Below are 20,554 nucleotides of genomic sequence, written 5' to 3' on the forward strand. Positions count from 1 at the left end.
ACTTGAAGGTCTTGGGTCTGTGCCATTCCTAATTTTTGGAACTCAATACTGATCCTGGGACTCTGCCAAGGGAAACTTTAATTAATTTTTGACAGATGTTAAAAATATGTCCTCTAGCTTGATTCTGAGTTCTCTCTTCTTGGTGTTTCTCTTTCCTTTTATCCCAACAGAAAATAGCACTATGGCCTTTTCCTTAATTGTGGCCAGAAAGATCACGTATGGATGGAGATTAAAAGATTGCAGCCACTGGAAAAATCTGCACTGCAGAACAATGAACAAAAAGAACTTTGTTGAGACATTACATTGCTCTAGTGATAAATTCTACCACCTTATAGGTAACAGTTTTTCTTCCATACATCAACATATACAATAGAGCTGAATTTTACTTTAAGATTAGGTGTTAAAGTTAGAGAGTAAAGTGAAAATCATATATAGTTAAAACCATTCCTAAAAAATTTCCGATACCAACATGATCTCTTAAGACGTGGTACTAAATGTTAAAATGTCAATGACTTTTTTTTTTTCTCAGCATTTTTCTTGGGTAGTGGAGCCAAGGCTATTTTGAGGGTGAGATGGGGAACAGCAATTGATAAATAACAATATCTTTTATTCTCCCAGATAAAACGTGTAATTGAACTTGAGCCAGCTAAATATGGGTATAAATTCATTGCCCAAAAAAGGAAATCGCCTAATAAGAGAATGTGTATTCTGGAAAAAAACAATTATGATCATACTATTAAATTATATAACAGCGAATTACATGATCCAATCATAAATTTTAAATTGTCGTTCAACCTCAAAATACACTATCAAGGTTGGCTTTTTTTTTTGGTTTAAAACACATTTTTGTTTAACAAAAGGTTACAGTAAAACGGGATCAAACTTCAGCAAGAAGCTATATTCTGAAGGTAAAGCAAAACTTTGAATCTTTCCACTTGTTTTCAAGGCAATTGATCTTGTCGTTTTGGGTTGACTCTCTTTCCATCAGAACCCCATGGGAATACACCCAACAAAGAGACACAGAGGACAATATTGCACATGATGCTTACTTGTTAACACAGTGATTGATCTGGATGGCTTGGTAACCACATTTCCATTGACCACTACCAAAGTGATTATATAATACAGGCCGTGATAATTGGCCTTAAAGATAACGGGAGGAGGCAAAGTAGTGTTGAATTCCTCAAACTCAAAGAAGTAATTTTTTGATTCACCAGTTATCTTCACAACATACACAGATGATGGACTCATGACATCTGAAGCTTCTAAAGAGACAGTGATGCTATTATCATCACGGACAGTTACATGGAACGTTGTAGCATTCTGTTTAAGAAAAGAGAGAAAAAGGAAATGAGATCAAATTTCAGGTTATTAGCGATAAAATTATACTGAGATAATTTTCCCAAAACTAATGTTGTGACAAGCATTGCTTTGTGAAATAGAGTTACATAGATATTTTAGGATACGAGGAAAAGCAGAAAGAGGGAGATGAACCACACTGTGGCTAATGATCTTCTCAGGCTTTTTTACTTTTAGCATTCGAGATTGAAAAGCTGCTTCCGGTTCATGGATTGTGCTAAGTAATAAACACAAAATAAACCACGGAAATGCATAAATATAAATGAATGAAAATCATCTTGGCACTCAACTCCCAATGAAGTCCTTGGTTTCACCTATGCTGAAGAAGCTGTATGGTTTGAAGAAGCACTACACATATTTTACCATATTTACTGGAGGGAAGTAGTCCTGCCGTAGTCCTAGGAAAATTCTAGAAGAATGTTTCAAGGCAGTTATTTCCTCCTTGATGTCTCACCTGTCAGTTCTGAAAACTAAAATAGTCAGGACTGAGAAACCTGTGATCATCCTCCTCATTAAATGTTAGCCAGTCCTTAATAAGAGAAACTAAGATGCTCCTTGAAGAAGGGACCAGACCGAGGAGTGAGGGTGTTGCTGGAAAAATCAGCAGTTAGTGAACTGGAAGACTTTACTCCAAGTCTCCAGATATATACTCATGAACAGTGTTTGAAAAATCATTTGTGTAGCTGGCTTAAATATTCCTTCCTGATTCCTTTCCACACTCCACAGGCAGAACCTGTCCTTCTGCTCTCTGGTCTTGACAAGACTAATGTACTTTCTAACATTTGCCGTTCTGTTTTTAATTTACCTTCTGGGTATGTGGTGTCCAGGACAAATGATTTCATTGCTCTGAGCCTCAGGTTTCTCTTTTACGAAAGTGGGACAGAAAAATTGCTGAAACTAGTCAAGGATTATAAGGATCCAGGTACCAAACTAAGCAGGCTATAACCATGATCATCTCATTTAATATTCAGGGTGATCTCAAGAGATAGATATTATTATTTCCATCTCAGTCTGTTGCTGAGCAAACTGAAAGCCAGAAAGATGAAGTCACTTGCTCCAGGTCACACATCTAGTTTGGACCCTTAAGCACTGCACACAAGTACCAAGATTGTGCTCCACTGTCTTTCCACGTCTTTGCCTGCTCCTCTTGACATTTTCCTAACATTGAGCTTGACACACAGTATATAGCTGATAAATGTTTGTTAAATGAATGAAAGAATTTACTGATTGCACTAATTATATGTGCACATTGTCCTCTTAGGATTAATCTACTTACTGATTTTGGTACCTCACATACTGTCAGCAACCAAATCAAGTGTGCAATACATCAATCCTTTAAAAGACACTATATAGACCTAAAAACATACCGATATTTTTTTCTTATTATTTAATTTTTTAGAAATCTAGTTTTTAAAGGTCCTATACTTATAAAGACTATCTGGCCATTAAGAGAAGTTTAATTCTAGGCTAACATTTAGCAGACAATTATGTTCATGATATCCCTACCACGCTAGACTATAAACCCTCTAAGGGCAGGGACTGCATCTTATTTCTAGTTGTGTCCACAGCTTCAGGACCAGTGTCTGGCATATGCCAAGTGGTTTGTGATCTGGGCAGGCCTGGGAAGATTTCTGTAATACAGGATTGTCAGTTCAGATTGACTTTTTAAATGTCCCTTCATCCACATTTGTCTCTCATCCTGAGATACGTGGGCAGATTTCTAAAACTGAGTTCTGCACCTTTGGGACCAAACATAAAAGGTGACCCATTCTCCATTGCCAGTGGTCAGGTGGGACATGAGATTAAACCAAGCGTTGAATATCTAATAGCACTGAAATCTGGTTTTTACTCACTATTGATTATAGAAGCTGGTTCACTAACTCAGAAAATAATAAGTTTACAGACATCAAATACACAATAACTAAGAATTTTTTGCTCTGTTTTAACAGCCAAGAAACTGGAAGTGTTTGTGATAACGAAAAGAGGAATAAATAAACTCAATTTTGTAGAGTGTTTGAGAAATATATGTCTCATGTGTCATGATACTTCATAGACAGTTAAAGCTTCCAGGGAAAAGAATTCATCTTCCAAATGCTAACAACAGCTTTGGGGATGATTGTATCAGCCATGAAAATAAGCATTGGCCCATGTGCTCCCAGGTTGCCAAAAATAAATGAGGGTGGGCTAATCAGATTCAGTCAGTGGGATTAATGAGAAAAAGGCAGCAGGCCAAGTGCGATCTAGGCAACGAGCCTAAAAGAAATGTCATCTATGCTATTTCTTTCTTCTCTGTCCTCTTTGCTTCAGCTTTTCCTGGAATCTATATTCAGGAGAAAATTCTGAATGTATGCTGCAGACGTGTTATCCCTGCTGAGAAGCAGAGCAAGAAGGAAGTGTTAAAAGTAATAAATGGATCTGATAAACTTAGGCAAGGCCAAGGCTGGTTTATTTGGTGGATAGAAAACTATTTAAAATGCATTTTTTTTTTCCGAGACTGGTAATGGTATTGCTCGACGCTGCAGAAAAAAATGTTTTCACTGAAATGAAACTTTGCATAATAAAGTTTAATATAGAAATTTCTCTGGCCCAACATCCTCATTTCACACTTGAGAGAACAGTGGTGCAAATGTCACACAGCTGATCGATGCCAGAAGAAGGTCTAGGATCCGCACGTTCTGATGCCCTTTGGTATTTCTCTTTGCTAAACTAGAGGTAAGTTGCTTGAGGCAGCAAAAGGGGCCTCGGGGCTTGGCTTCAGCAAGGAAGGGGGAGCTCAGGAGCCTGTCACCTGTTCTAAAGCCAGTCCTGGAACAGAGAAGCTACTGGAGACAGAGTGGGCAACAGTAAAGAGGAGAAAATCGCAGGATGAGCCCTGGGTGAGAGGAGTGGGGCAAGGAAAAGAACTGGCCACAGATATGTACCTGTCAGAAGTTCAAGGATGTTTTCCAACATCCCTCACAAATGTAGCAACTGTGGTCTATTGACCCATCCCCTAATCTGGACCAGGCTTTGCACTAGACATTTTATATGAATTTATATCCAAATTTATACGTATATAAACAAATAAGTAACTATATGTATATATATATCTATATATCTCCTTTTATTCCTTACAACCATCCCCAGAAATAAGTGTTATTATTCCCATTTTATTCAGAGAGATTGAATAATTTTCTTAAGAACACAGCAATAGACTTGGAATTAGAGGGTCTGAGTTTCTATTCCTTCTTTGCAGCATAATACCTGTGAGAACTTGGGAAATCCCAGGGATCTCTCTCTTATTTTTTTTTTTCCCTTACTGGTTTCTCTCTCTCTCTCTTTTCTATTGGAGTATAATTGCTTTACAATGTTGCCTTGGTTTCTGCCTAACAATGAAGTGAATCAGCTGTATGTATATGTATATCTCCTCCATTGTGGGTCTCCCTTCCCCTCGCATCCCACACATCTAGGTTGTCACAGAGCACTGACCTGAGCTTCCTGTGCTTTGTAGCATGTTCCTGCCAGCTATTCTATGCATGGCAGTGCATATATGTCAGTCCCAATCTCCCAATTCATTTCACCCTCCCCTTCCTCCACTGTGACCACATGTCTGTTCTTTACGTCTAAATTTCTATTCCTGTCCTCAGGTAGGTTCATCTGTACCATTTTTCTAGATTCCACATATATGCTTTAATATACGATATTTGTTTACCTCTTTCCGGCTTACTTCCCAGGGATCACTTAACTGTATCTTCTTAATTTATAAAACAGGGGTAATTCCTATAACTCATGGGATTTTTGTAAGGGTTAAATGGCTTTTATAAAAATGCTAATAGTGTGAAATTAGTCAATATTAGTTGTATTTCAAAAGTTATTGTGTTGTAGTTAAGTTTTGAACCACTCAATGACCTTTAAACTACAGAGGTTCTATAAACATTTATTTAACTAACTTCAAAACCCAACCGAATTCTGTAAGTATGTTCACTGCATGTATTATTCACAGAACCTGGGAGAGCTATCCCTTTATTAATTCAGCAACAAACATCAGGCATCATGCTAGGTGTTAGTGAAAGACAAGTGACTGGGGTACTTGAACTCCAGAAGCTCAGACTCCATGAGAGAGGCACACTCAAGGCACAGTTATATCCCAATCTGAGTGTCATTAGTTACAGACTTTGAAAAATTGTCCGATTGATTCCTCTTTTTACTGCCTATTTGGAATCCCTTCTTAGATTGTACCTTCTTCTTTGGAGAGCTGCTTCTTCCCCATTATAAAGCCAGTAAAGGATGCTGATGGAAGTTGCTAATTATGGTACCCAACTCCTAGGTCAGAACAGGAGGTACCTGGACCCAGTCTGGGTGAATCATGGTACCCACCCCCTCCCCATGAAGACAATTATAGAGATGCATATGTGAATCAAGCCACCCAACCAAAACGCTTGCTCTGAAATGTTATAACTGGAATTAGCAGGAAGGAGCACTTTCTCCTCTGGTTTCAGATATGTATGGATGCAAAGCTGGGGAAGTCAGTATCTGTAATTTCTGTCCCATGAAGATAGTTGCTTGAGGGAGAATCTCTGATTTGGTCTGAAGCTGTGGTCTCAGCCATCCCAAGGCCTAGCCACCACACAGTTTGGTGACATGAGTGAATAAATCCCAAGTTACAGCTTAAGTTGTTTAAGCTGGACTTAGAAAATTTGCAGCCAAAGATCCTGGTCGGTACAAGAAAACCATTTGGTGTTATAGACATGTAGTGAAGATAGCAATTCGTTCTGCTTCTGCAGATGGATATGAGGGAAGGCTTCAGGGTGGAAGTGATGCTTGAAAGATACTCAGGAGTTTTCCAGGGAAACCAAAGTCAGGAAAGCCATCTGGAGAAGTAGGAAGAGACCCCACAGTGCTTGGGAATGGTTAGACAGTGCAAGGATGCTCAGAGGAGAGGCTTGATAGTCCAGTGCAAGTTGTGACTTATTAAGGAATCTGAATTTTTTTAGGCCAAAAGAAATCACGCACTGTTTTAATGCTGAAAAGTGGCATGATTAGACAGATCACAGTTTAGAAAGGCTGATACAAGTTAGGATGGTGGACCAGTATAGTTAGGAATTGGCTGACAGGGCCCACCTAAGGCCAATAGACAGTAAGGAGGCTGTTGTAACAGTTCACGTAAGACCTGACCCGAGTTCAAGCAACTGCTGGCTGCACCACATCTGCCCTGTGTGATGTGCTTCTAGAACATTGTCAGTGCTCCAGCAGGCAACCCAATCAATGATTAGTCTTGTTAGAGAGGGTATTTTAGAGGGAACACTTAGAAAATTCTGCTGTGCTAAGGTTACTATGTAAGAAGTGATGGGATGCTCAATTCTTTTAAAGTGTAATATTAATGGCGTTCGGTGCTTATATAGCACTTATAGTCATAATTCTCTGCAAATGTTATATAGTTCATCCATTTAGCCTCCTGTCTGGCTCCTGGGAAACCCTTTCCAGCAAGATAGCCTTCCCTTTCAGTTCCTTCAGGAAGATCAAAGTCCCAGAGCTACCTGACATATTCTTAGAATGATTCACAACTCTCTTTCGGAAATTGTCCGAATTTGGATGTTGATCTCAAAGGCTAAGGATGGCCTCCCCCTAATCTTGTATTATTTATTCAGTTATTCTTCAGAAATGCTTTGAGCAACCAGCATGTATTGGGAATGGTGCAGGACATTAGGGATATATTCTATCTGAGAGTAAAGAGAGTAAATTTGTGACTTTGTCCTTCCTAGAATCGTGTCTGACCAATAATCGTAGCAATGGCAATGGTAACAACGATGACTTTATTGTAATAAAGAACATTAACTTACATCGTGTATATTGCATGCTGCCAGAAACTGCTCTGAAGCTCATATAGCAGGTTCTTGATCACAGCTTGCTGTGTGAATGTGTCTACAATCTGCTGTGTACTGGCAGACTTTTTTATGTGGGTCTTAAGTGTATCCTTTCAGGTGGAATATGCCAGTTCTCTCTTGGTGCCTGAGTCCACATTCAAGCCAACTCTGCCTTTCAAGTTTTACATGCTCAGATACATCCATCTTTGTCTTTATGATTTCATGAGACAGAGTCCTCATCTCTTTTGCCTCTTACTTGGTAAAGGGGCCCAAACTCAAATGTCAGGCAGGTAATACAAATGTGTGAAGCAGTCAAGTGTAAGAGGATTGAATGGAATAGTTAGTAAATGGGGGCGTACAGGCATTGTCTAACAGCATCATTAAAAAGTACCATTACAACAAAATAAAGATATATTGGGAAAAAAAAGAAAAGAAAAGAAAGAAGAGAAAACCCATTTGATTGTCTCTAAGCAAGCAAATGTAAAATAAAGGGTATACTGGATTTTGGAATTGTGGATAAAGATGTACCTTCTAGGGTAATGCAATATCATGGAAGTCAAAGAAATACAGTTTCAAGAAGAAAGTGGCAGTCAGTGGTGTCAGGTGTGGCTAAGAGATGAAGAGCAAGGACTGAAGGAAAGTCAATAGACTTGATCATTAAGAAGTTAATAGTGACATCTTTAAGAGCTCATCCTGTCTAGTATAAAGTAATGAGAGCACAAGACGACTTTTAAGGAGTTAAAGAGTGAGATCAGCTATGTACCCATAAAGAAGGTAAAAATTAAAAAGGTAACATATACAAAGTATTGACAACAATTTAGAGCAAGTGGCATTTTCATTCAGTGCTGGTGGTAGTATAAATTAGCTTCAGCATTTTGGAAAACTGGCACTACCTACTAAAGCTGAATATTTACATAACACACGACCCAGCAATTCTAGTTCTAGATACAGGCTCAGCAAAGATGAATGTGAATGTTCTCCAAAAAACATAGACAAGAATGTTCATATTCGCTTTGTTTTGGAGTTGTGGTCCGTTCATGGGCATTGATTGTATTGTAAATAAATTAGTTACAAGTAAATAAAAGGTGCCATACAAAAAAAAAAAGAAAAAGAAAAGAAAAGAAAACACATTTGCAGGCGAGTCTCAGCCCACAGGCTACTGGATTACAACCCTTGAATTTGTTTCATTTGCCATTTCCTTGATTAAACAGAATATCTTTGCACCTTCAGCTTTCTATCTTACTGTTTGCTCTACCCAACCAGAGTGCAGAATAAGTCAACTTTTACCCATTAAGCATTAATTTAAAATAAATACTAATAATATTTCCTTAGCAAGTTGCCATGTGTGCGTGCATATGAGTGTGTAAAATGGCATTTTATTGTATATACTTTTCGACATGGACTTGGGGTGGAAGCTCTGAGGAACTCTTAATTTTGGAAATTAAAACAAGAAACAAAAACCAAAAAAACAAACATGCTTGAGAAAAGAATTCAACCTGGCATTTTTAAAGTGGAAAGAAACAGGCTGAAGAGCTATGCCAAGATTTTACGTGATATGTAGGATAATGACAATAGCCACATATCACATTTTATATTTTATAAAATGCTTTAAAATACATTTTCTCATTCCATCCTCAGAACCCCGCATTAAGTTATTATCTCACTTCACAGATGAAGACCCTGAGGCACAAAGACATTAAGTGGGCTTTTCAAGGCTCCTCTATTATTATGTACAAGAGCTGGAACTCAAGGCAATTCTTTAACTACTAATTTTATGACTATTTTACCATAGTCCCTAGACTGTCAGATTCTGGAGTCAAAATGACTTCCTTTCCTACCTGTCCTTAATTGATGGTGAACTCCCTCAGCACAAACTATGACTTATTCCTCTAGATTTCCTTTGAGAGGTGCTTGAAAAGTGTCATATCATGAAAACAGTAGTTTTGGAGGTAAAAAGAAATTTTGAAGGCAGGCTGACCTGGGTTCAAATCTCATGTGAGTGATACTCTCTCATTTTAATTCTTTGAGCCTCCTTTTCCTCAGGTAAATTATGGAAAAGCTAAAACCTATGATGATGAGGTTTGGGTGTGGGGGGGGGGACACAAGAGATTATATGTGTATATTACCCAGTTGAATACCTGATAAACAATAGCTACTTGTTGCTACAATATTTACAAGCTATTTTTCTCCTTGAGTCTCTCTGTGAGGTGCACATTTTAGAGGATGTATCTTTTTAGGGTACTAACACCATGGCTCGCAAATGGTTCCATAACCACTCTGACTTTCAGTCTACTTATTCAATAGTAATATTACCCCTTTTTGTGGCATCATGAAAGAGTTTCTTTTTCTGTTATTACACCTGCATGTGACAGCCTGAGCTAACCTGTTTGACGGAAGGTTACCATGGGAACAGTTTCTAGGACCTTTTGTGCTGATGGGAAGCTGCCTGGCTGATGATTGATTTGGGAGGAGATGGGTCCACCATCCAGGAAGCCATCACATACATCTGTTCTCCACAGTCCAACGACCAGGCAAGTTCTGAAAATGTGTGATTCTTCTGGCTTAATATGTTATGAAAAATAGGGGTCCCTGACAGGTCAATTCTGTGAAACAAGTGTTATTTTCATAAAATGAAGCACTGACAAACATAATTTTGCCTGAATGTTTTTATTCCCCATCCCTCTGAAGCAGAAGATATGTGGGCTCCAGGTTAGGCATTTACAACTGGCCTCCCGTCTACATTTCTTGGGGCAGGAAAAAGATGGGCTTCAGGCCAGACACTTACAACTAGCTCCTTGTTTGCATTTCCTGAGGTAGGAGATAGGCAGGCCCCAGGTTAGGCATTTACACTCAGCCTCCGGTTTGCTCTTCGAACTAGAAACAACAACAGAAACAGGGGAAATAGCCAGGCTTTGTCTCCTGTGGATGCCTTAAGATAACAGTCCTGGCAGGAACAAAGAGGGGCTAAACCCTCTTTGAGTAAAGGCATATTTCCCCTCCTTAGGGGCAAGGGAGACACTACACATGCGCAGAAAGGCTCCTCAGGGCTCAAAAGGCAGGGGAGGCCAGGCCGCAATAAGTCTCGCCGTTCCTCGCCTAGATGCCCTTGCACAGAAATCCATCTTGGCTGAGGGGTGCGTGAGCACCTAGGTGAGGACCTAAGACAAAATTAACCCGAGGAACAAAACAAGACGATTGACCAGAGGGAAGACAAAGACCCGGAAAATTGCCTCCTTCTAATTGATTTAAACTTCCCAAAGGCGCAGCTCTCATGACGCTCTCCCTGAGTTCGCCCATGCATCTTTCTGCATGTGCTCTGCTTTCCCGATAAACGCTTTACTTTTCTCTTTACCTTCCACCTCCTCGTCAGAATTTTCTTGTCAAGGCAGCCGAGAACAGGGCAGTTAGGCTCTAGTCGCTGGCCTTCGTGGTCTAGTGGTTAGGACACCTGGTTTTCATCCAGGCGACCATCCTGGCTTCCAGCTGCTGCTCACTGCTGCTGCAAATCACCTTTTCTCTATCTTTACCAGTATTGCTAATTTTTAAGTGGTTTTACCTCAGAGAGATGCTTGTAAAAGTGTAGCTGTCCCGCTTACTGACAGATAAGGTGAAAAATGATGGCGCCAATCATATATTTTAGAATGAGTTCTGTCAGATTTCCCCACAGGCAGGAAGTATCTCTCCAACCCTCACACCAGTTAATTAAATCACCGTCTGCTTACAAAACACACAGTTCATGGCATATTTAGGTGTGAGCCTTGTAACCTTTTGTAAGCACTGCCCTTCAGCTCCCCTCCTCGATGAGCTGTTAACATTGTCAACAACAGAATTTTCAGACCTTTAAAGCATGTTGTTTCCTGTGTCCTCCACCATCACTAGGATTTTATGAAGTTCCTGGAAGACCGACTCCCTCCATGCCGGATAAATTAAAGCCCAGAAATCGAGGGATGAAGTGCTATACTTTACACACATGTTTTGCTCAATGTGTACCTTCATATAGTTTTAAAAAATTGAGTGCCTGCTGTATGCTTGGTGCTGAAGTTACGTACGATGGTGAAGAAAAGAAATTTGGTCCCGGTCCCAGTGGTGTTTGACGTCTACAGCTAAAGAGAGGAAATACACCATGTTAAATAATTAACTACAAGTGGAAAAGGCACTGAAAAGAAGTGAGTGATGATTAAGGAGGACCCAGCAAGAGGATCTAACTTAGAGGACATGAGAGTCTATACAGGTAAGTAGGGGCTACTGTAAGAGTTAGCCTGATGTTGAATTGGAGAAAGAATAAGGTCTACGAAGAACAAAGCACATGAAGATTTGGGAGCTGGAGAAAACACAATGTATCTGAGAAATCAGAATAACATCAGAGTGGTCAATGGTGGAGACTAGATCAAGGGATACTTTCTAAGTCCTAAAAAAGTTGAGGCTTATCGCCCAAGGCAATGGGAAGCCACTTACAGGTTACTGAGCAGGGGAGTGAAACAATTAGATGTGGATTCTGCAATAGAAGCAAAACATTTATTATGTTAACTGCTGGCTCCCAAATTCCTATTGGGGGAACTTTTAATGAAAAAATACTTGATGATGAACCACTGGGGTTAGAAGCGCACACTAACGGTATGAGCAGTGGAATCTAGGCAAACGAACAAAAACAAACAAAAAAAGACAGCCAACTTGTATTCAAGTTGCAAAGAAAAGAATGGCTTTATTCCAGAAAGTAAGGGGGGGGGGGAGGGAGGGAATAAGAGGGGAGGAGCTGGAAAAAAACATGAAGAGCCAGCACGATGGTGTGATATTGGGATGTAGGAGGGCCAACCAGCCAACAGAAATATCCAGATGGTGAGGAGGTCAAAGAGCATTTTAAAACTGGAAATGCCTAATGTTTCATTTGAAATTAGCATTTTGAATAGTAAACACTTCTCCATCTCCCCAAACCCCAGTCTTTACTAATGTCTGTGACAGACACACATGCTTTGTGTGAGTGGCTCATTTGTGGAACTCAGTGAAGGGGCTGAGTTTCACTTCCATGTGTTATAACATGGAAGTGGTCCTCATGGACGTTGGTGGATGCCTGAGGGAAGAGGAAATTGTGAGAATGAAAACCTCCTCCCAAATGACAAAAATTCTAACGGGATTTGAACATTGAAAATGAGAAAGGATTTAAAGCCAATTTCATTCAGGTCTCAGGGTGGGTAGGAGGATCTTTGTGGTTATAGTACAGAGAGCTGGTTGGTGAGTAGAGGCAGCTGTAGGTGTGATAGTAGTAATCTAGGAGAGAAATAATGGTAACTGGGAACAGCACAGTGTCAGGAGAAATTTAGAGGATTCCTCAGAACATAGTCACTTGAAATATGATTGGTTGTGGGTTGCTTGTGGGGTTGATTTTACACACAAACTCACACATTATCATTATTGTATATGAAAAAGACTGCAGGCGAGCAGAGATTAGCAGGGTGGGAAGAAGGGGGAGGCGTACACTTAGTTCAGTTCAGTTTGATACACAATGGGTACAAGAGGCAGGTGGGGATATCCAAGTGCGAATGCCAAGTGGGTGATGAGCTATACGGATCCGGAATTCAGAAGAAAGGTCTGGATCTAATATTTGGAAGAGATTGCCTTAGAGATGGTAGCTGAAGCCCTGGGCTTTGAGGAGATACTGCAGTGTGATAATACAACTATTATTACTAATAGAGCTTTCTTTTATTAAGAATGTACTCTGTGTTAAGAACTTTTTTGGCATTACTTTGCTTAACCCTTTTAACAGTCCTCTAAGATAGATATTGTTATTTGCATTTTCCTGATTTGTAGTTGAGCCTCAGAAAGATTCAGTAACATGCCTAAGGTCACATGCTTGTATGTGGTGGACCTGAGAGTTAAATCCACTTTTCTCTGATTTCAAAGTCTGTGCAATAACCTTGACACTCCATTTCAAGTTTGTGCTACAGGCTGCCTTTTACTTCATTCCTTTGCAACTATGTGGTGTGAACATCACTTTAAGATCACATCTTTATTACATTGCAGGGGAGGGGGGCGGTCGGTGGTGGTGGAGGGCTTATAGGACATTCAGGTGTAGTGGAAAGAATAGTGACTTAAATAGAGTTCAACATAAGTATCAGTTCCATTGCATTCAGACCACCCCATAGAAACCTTGAGGAACCTTAGTTTCTTTGTGTATAAAATGGGAAAAGAATGCCTATCTTATAATGTTGCTGTGAGATTAAAATGAAAAAAATGGAATTAAGATACTTGCCATATTTTACGCCTTGCACATACTAAGTGCTTAATTTTGATGATCTTAAAAATGGCAATTACACTTAATGAATCTGGCTAAGGAAGCTCTTGTAAGCTGCATTGCAAGACTTTCTGAATATCATTAGAAACCTAATAGATAATAAAAGAAATTGGCTTTCACTTGTTAGGAACCCTCAACATCATAATAAAACTCTAAAATAATAATCATGCAATTTTTCAACATACATTTTTCAAGATTTGCTGTTACTTGAACTAGTTACAAATAATTCAATTAAAAATCTTATTTTTTCTCATCTGAGTAAAATAGCTTCTAAACCAGTTTCTCTCCTATTTCTCCTTTCTTCAAAATACCAAATTATTAAGAGTAAGAGAATTACAAAATTACAGTCTTGTAAAAACAATAGGATTATGAAAACAGAATTACGAAGAGTAAGGAGAATACAATTTAGGGTAAAAGCTTTTCTTATTAGATTGTTGAACACAGGCAAATTATATAGCCTCTCTTAGACAGTTTTCTCATCTGTAAAATGGGGTTACTACCTCCTTTAACTATACTTTTGTAATGACAATATTGGATAATATCTGTAAATTCCCTGGCACAGCTGAGTGCATTCTAAATGCCCAATAAATAGCACAGTTCTGCTCATGTGAATGTTCTGGGTTTAAAACCTTGGGTTTCAAACCTTGGGAAAAAATATCACTGAGCTTATTACTCAGCCAATAAAAACCAGATTCTTGCGTGACCTTAAAACCTTTCACAGTCTGTCCCCAATTTACCTTCTTATCTGATCTGTCACTATTTCTCTGTCAAGAACTCCATGAACCCCACAGACTAGTCAAACTCCTCATTCCATGTGTGCAGGGGCTTTGTGTCTCTGTGGTTATATTGATGTATTCCTTCTGCCCCAAATATCCCTTCCCTCAGTTTGAATATCCAGTTCTGACACTGTATCTCTATCAAATACCACCTTCTTCCAGATGTCTTTGTGACCACCCTGGAAAGAATCAATCTATTCCTGAAATCCACAGCCCTCTATCTAAACCTCTCCCAGAACACATCACTCTGTACATAGGATCATACAAATCTAGTAACAGGCAGATTGCCCTTACAGTAGAAAGTGGAAATAATTTCAAATGGCTCTTTTACCAAGACCCTCACGTTAAGTATTCATAACATCTATATACTTAAACCATTTGAGGTTAATGTTTTACATATTCATTTCACAATGTTAACTTTAAATTGTCACCATTTCTTACTTTCCACTGCATGAATAATTTTCAACCGGCACTGATGCTATTTTCAATTACAAGAAGGCTGGAATAACAATCTGATATTTATGTTTTATGAATGAAGCTCAAAAATATCTTTGTCTTTGGGAACAGCTGTAAAAAGACAGTATGCAATTTACTGCACCAAATGAAAGGATTCCATTCTTTGGGAAAGGATGGCATTTCTATAAATCATGCTATGGTATTTCGTGAGGAAATTTCATTACTTTTACTTGACATACTGCACTTGTTAATTGACATTTCATCATTAAATAGTTTCGTATTGCCCTGTACAAGATGTAATTTAAAAGGTGAAAAACAAAAATGTTTGCATCCTTGAAATAATTTTAAAAGGTGCTTTTTACCATTAGAACATTTTGATGGTACAGGATCTAATGGTAAATACTTTTCATAGGATTCTGTACAGAAATGTTTAAACCTTGTTCTATATCTTTAATTACTATTTTAACTTCTGTTCCTAAAGGCAGCAGCTGTTATTGGTGGCCTCATACAGGTACCTCATGCCAATTTGCAATAATCCATGTAATTTATGTTGAACAAAATATCTTTAGTTACAAGCCTTTTATTTAATTCATAATAAAACCTTAATAAAGTCATAACATGCAATATTTTTACCAGGCCATGGCTGAATGTGAGATCCATATGATTTTTTAAAAATTAATATTACATGCTTTATTTTGAAACACACCTTTCCTTTCTTGAATACCTTGAAATATAATACTTCTAATCAATATTAATCTTCCATTTGCTAACTACTCTATTTCCTCCTCCCTGAATAATATTCCACACCTCTCTTCTAGCCAGTAAAAACCAGATTCTTTAGCGTTTTTTTCCCCTATTTCTTTTCCTCCCTTCGTATTACTTTTCATGGTCTGTCTTTGTGCTGTGTTTAGTTAGTTCTGTGTATAAATTTGCTGTAGATTTTAACCTCCTAAAAACAGAGAGTCAGACCTCACTTATTATCTATCACAAAATCTAACACGGTACTTTGCTATTTGGAACTTCATAAATATTTATAAACTGAAATCCATACAATTATCCAGTCATCCACCTACCCTACTTTTATTGAGTCTTTAACAACATATTCTTACTGTGTCTGTTCAGCCTATTCTTACGTGTCAGAGTATTTCTTATTACAGCTCAGTTTCTGGATTATTATGGCAAAGTCATATCACTGTATTTTAGAAATAAAAGAATACTTGGCCAAACTAAGAAAGATATTAAGGAGAGAGGCAAGGAGGTAAGTGGTGAGAAAAGAGGAATTAGACACAGAGGTAAGACTAAATAAATATAAAGAAAGAATGGGTGTGAGATAATAAAGAAAACTTGTAAACTGGGAATAAGTAATAACACAGTTGCAGAATAAGACTGACATTTTGTATCTTTGCTGGTCATGACTCTATCTATGTTATTATTTAATATCTGATAGAGAAAAAATCAAGCTAAATTTTGAGTGATATCTCAATTGTTTCTTTATCTACCATCCACTTTCTTTTTTTTCTTCTATGACTGTGTTATAATTTGTTTCTGACTTGCAGGTAATATATTCTTAAAGACTCATAGATGCACCATTAATAAATCATATGTTGCTATGGAAACAAATAAAGATTTAATCATCTAACTGCCCACGCAGAGGCCATCCATCCACTTGGTGGTGCCACAGAGATTCAAAGATTGGATGGGAGATTGGACTTCAGGACCCCTTTCAATTCATACCTTTGAAGAGTTATGAATTAATAAAAGCTGAACCTATGAGGAATTTCTAAGAATATTAAGAGATGCATGCCAGATTTCCTTTTAGGCCATAAGTATCCAGGACCTATTTTCTTCAAAATGACAATTTCTCTCAAGCCTTTTCCGTTAGCTTAAGCTTCAAGGAAACAAATCATGGAATATTTACTGGAAAAATTTAACAATACTTTGTGACAATTCAATACTGTATTCTCCAAAAACATTGCTGCATAATTTACAATAAGTATGATTAATTATATGTATTTAGTATATAATAGTATGATTTTCTGTTTCACTGGAATAGGAAATACCATTAACCTGATACACTTGTTTAGATGATTAATGCATTTACTTCTTTGTGTATTCCCTTTAGCATTCAAAGTGAAAAAGAGATTTTTACTTATTAGGTAATTATAATTAGGCCCATGCGAACTGCTATGAATAGTAGTAATAGTAACAGCTGGCATATATTAAGTGCCTAATACATGCCAGGGTTTGTTCTAGGTGTTTTAGATTAATTAGGCCTAATCCTTAAAGCAATATTTAGAGTTTACTCTTATTATTTTATCAACGAATAAGAAGCAGAAGATGGAATTCAAATAACAATTTGTAATTTTACTTGGTGTTGGCTACAAGAGCATGATTATGAGCAAGGAAGAGTGATTCACCTTGCAAAGGTTAATTCTAAATGAGCCATAACAGTAAGAAGCACCAAATATTATGATGAGAAGCACAGTGTATTCTTGTATTAAGAACACCTTACCTAGTCATGATGAAGTTGATGCTTGAAAGATTATCAGGACTCAGTGGTCAACAGGCTCGGGGGTAGGGGACGTTTCAGGCAGGAGGGGCTGGAAGCAGGAGTGTGTTTAAGGACAGAGGATCGCACAGCATCTTCAAGGAATAGGAAGGGACTTGCAGGTCATGTGCAGGTGTTTGGGTGTTACCTTGGGACCACTGGAGTGTTCTAAGCACCAGATGGCCATGATTAGATTTTCTTTTGAGAACAAAAGAACTAGCAGTGATGTGGAGCTTGGATGGGGAGACGGCAAAAGGAAGCAGATCAATTAAAAGGCTGTGGCTAGAAACAAGGCTTCTTGGATTTGGCAGTGGTGAAGGCAGCAAGGATGGCAGTGAGAGATCTATTAAGGAAGTATCAGTAGAGTCCCAACAAGCTGTCAGGGTGGGAAGGAGCCTTGGAGATTATGTTGTCCAAACTCCTTAATACAAATGAGGAAACCCAAGACCTGGAGGTGGGAAGGGGCCTGCCTCGGGTATCTGCCTGGTTAGAGGAAGCCTCCTAGTAAATGCAGATCTTCTTGAACCTGCTCCAGTGATATTTCCATGACGATGTTTTGTCCTCCCAAACCTACCAGATTAATTATTTTTTCCATTTCTGCCATAAGAAATAAATACTTAGGTGACCTCTCTGTAGATACAAGGCAAATTTGGCACTTCGTTGAGTGGGCAGAGTGGAGGCTATTGTTGTATACAAGATTACATGCCAAGGGGAAATGGAGACTGCCTGCGGAATTGATCACTTTTTGATAACAAACGAATTAAAAACAACAAATTGAGAGTTTTTTCTTTGCATTCAGTCACAAGCATACAAAAACTTATTATATCATGAGAGAAATAGCTTTAATGAATAGAGTGCTTTAGTAGGGCTTCTCAAAATTAAAAGACATATGAATTCAGGTGGTCTGGGATAGATCCCAAGATTCTGCATTCCTAAAAAGCTCCCAGGTGGTTCTAATGCTGTTGGTTCCCAGAACACACTTTGAGTAGCAAAGCCATACTTTTCAAAGTTTTTATTCACTGGTTGCAGGCATGAATGATTACTCAGCAAAGTCCTGAACCACCTAGGATAAGCCGAGAGTCTAAGCAAGTCAGGCCCCCTAACCAGGAGGCATTTGCAGCGTGAACACAGGTGACCCACTAGACAAGATAATTTGCTGATAACCTATTGTGAAGCCATCTTCGGAAGAGGTGGCTTTCACCACTGGAGCAACACACAGGTGAGACTCAGAGTCTTTAAATGAACCAGGGGAAGCACTAGCCATGTCCTGCCACAGTTGGCACATCTCCTTGACACCCTGGGTGTCACCCTGGGAGCACTGGACTCTGCATCAGGTAATTGAGTTGAAATCCTGTTACTTAGCTTTATGTTCTAGGTTAACATACTAAAGATTATGAGCCTTGTTTTCACTCAATTTTATTTTTAAGCTTAGGTTTTTGTCAACTCTATGTTTAGAATAATTCAGAGATGGTAATGACACAATACGTGTGGTAATTGTCTGTTACACAGTAGGTGTTCAAAAGAATTAGAGGAATGTGTGTTTGAAAATTGTGGTGGGTGAATCTTTCAAGACTTGGATCTAAATATTCTTTTTCTCACCCCATGTCTGGAAAATTCATGAAGCAACTTCCATATCAGGCAGTTAACTGCGATTCTTTTCACATGGACATGGTCTATGAAAGAGATAGAAAACTGTTGCATCTGTACATTTCTGGGGTCGTACGGGTTGTGCCAAAGCAGATTTAAATTTAGAAAGAGCAGCGGGCAGAGGTGATGAACTCCGTGTAGCAAAGGCAGAAAGCTTGGACTTTAAGAACAAACCTGAACAATTATGGATGAAAAGACTTAAAATTTGTGCACTTGATATAACATCAAGGTTTCTGTAAAGCAGTCACATCATTATGGCCAAATAATCACAGGATGAAACTGAGATGGCAAAGGCAGGAGAGAATCTTAATTACAATGGGGAAAAAGCTGTTTCCCTGAGGTACTTCTGGCTGAAGGTTTCCAATACCCAGGAGAGAAAAAAACTGGTAAATAAATTACAGTATAAAACTCCTGCATTGTCAGGGTTGCTGCTTCGTAACTCACTGCAATTCAATGTGTAATTAGAGGAAATTTCCTGAATCCAGAATACTGTCAATGCAGCGCTGCTCAGAGAATTTGCAAATACAACAGGGGACATAAGACATGAACACAGATATATAACATTTGGAAGAAGGCATGATCAATAAGAGTGGGGAACAAAATGAGAGATAATATTCAGCTGGGGCAATCAAAGAATGTTTCACATAGGAAGTGGAATTTCCTTGAATCATGTCATTAAATTAAAAATTAAAGGGATCTTGGAAAGAATGAGTCTGATCCCTTGGGCTAGTGAAAAGGGGGAGGAAAGTTTGTTAGAAGCAGACAGTATTAAGTACAGAACCCCATTAGATAAGTTCAAAAGTTTTACTCAGTGGTAGCACATGGCCCAAGGGAAGAAGCAATGAGAGACAAGAAAAAGGCTAGATTAAAGCAAATGGAGAAGAATCTTGAATGCCAGGCTAAGAGTTTGAACATGGTAAGCAGGGAAACCATTCAACAAGTGTTTTATTGAACCTACTATATAAAACCTCCCTATAAGCCCAGACAGGTAATGCCAATTCCCTATTCTTTGCCACCCTTCTCTTATAATTGTATTTCGCTAGACAGGGTAAAATAGAATAGGCAAAGGATAACGCTGGATGGATTCTTTCAAATAAGTTTCTATATTACTGAGCCATAAAAAAAATGAAATGATGCTATTTGCAGCCTCATGGATGGACATAGAGATTATCATACTAAGTGAAGTAAGTCAGAAGGAGAAAGACAAATACCATATGATATTGCTTACATGTGGAACCCAAAATATGACACAAATGAACTTATCTAAGAAACAGGAGCATACTCATAGACATTGAGAACAGACTTGTGGTTGCCAAAGGGAAGTGGGGGGGGCGGTGTGTTGGATTGGGAGTTTGGCACCATCGGATACAAACTATTATTATGTATATAGAATGAATAAAAAACAAGGTCCTATAACTATATCTTATATCCTGTAACAAAGCATCATGGAAAAGAACATGAAAAAGTATATATATATGTGTGTGTGTGCGCACGCGTGTGAGTATATATATATATATACAACTGAATCACTTTTGCTGTAGACCATAAACTAATACAATGTTGTAAATCAAGTATACTTCAAAGAAAAAAAATAAGATTCCACAAGGAAAATTTGTAGTATTAGAAAAAAGTCCTT

The 20,554-nt window shown here is 38.4% G+C and overlaps 1 protein-coding gene across 2 annotated transcripts in view; it reads right to left on the bottom strand.

The window, feature by feature from the left end:
- PTPRO (protein tyrosine phosphatase receptor type O) overlaps positions 1 to 20,554 on the bottom strand; it is a 239,788-nt gene that overhangs the window by 107,477 nt on the left and 111,757 nt on the right. For both annotated transcript variants that reach the window (XM_057703324.1, XM_057703323.1), the window contains exon 2: positions 1,050 to 1,323. In XM_057703324.1, coding sequence (XP_057559307.1) covers positions 1,050 to 1,323 — 274 coding nt within the window. The remainder of the gene's footprint in view (positions 1 to 1,049; positions 1,324 to 20,554) is intronic.

Source organism: Hippopotamus amphibius, chromosome 12 (assembly GCF_030028045.1).
Source record: "Hippopotamus amphibius kiboko isolate mHipAmp2 chromosome 12, mHipAmp2.hap2, whole genome shotgun sequence".
Classification (NCBI taxonomy): Eukaryota; Metazoa; Chordata; class Mammalia; order Artiodactyla; family Hippopotamidae; genus Hippopotamus; species Hippopotamus amphibius.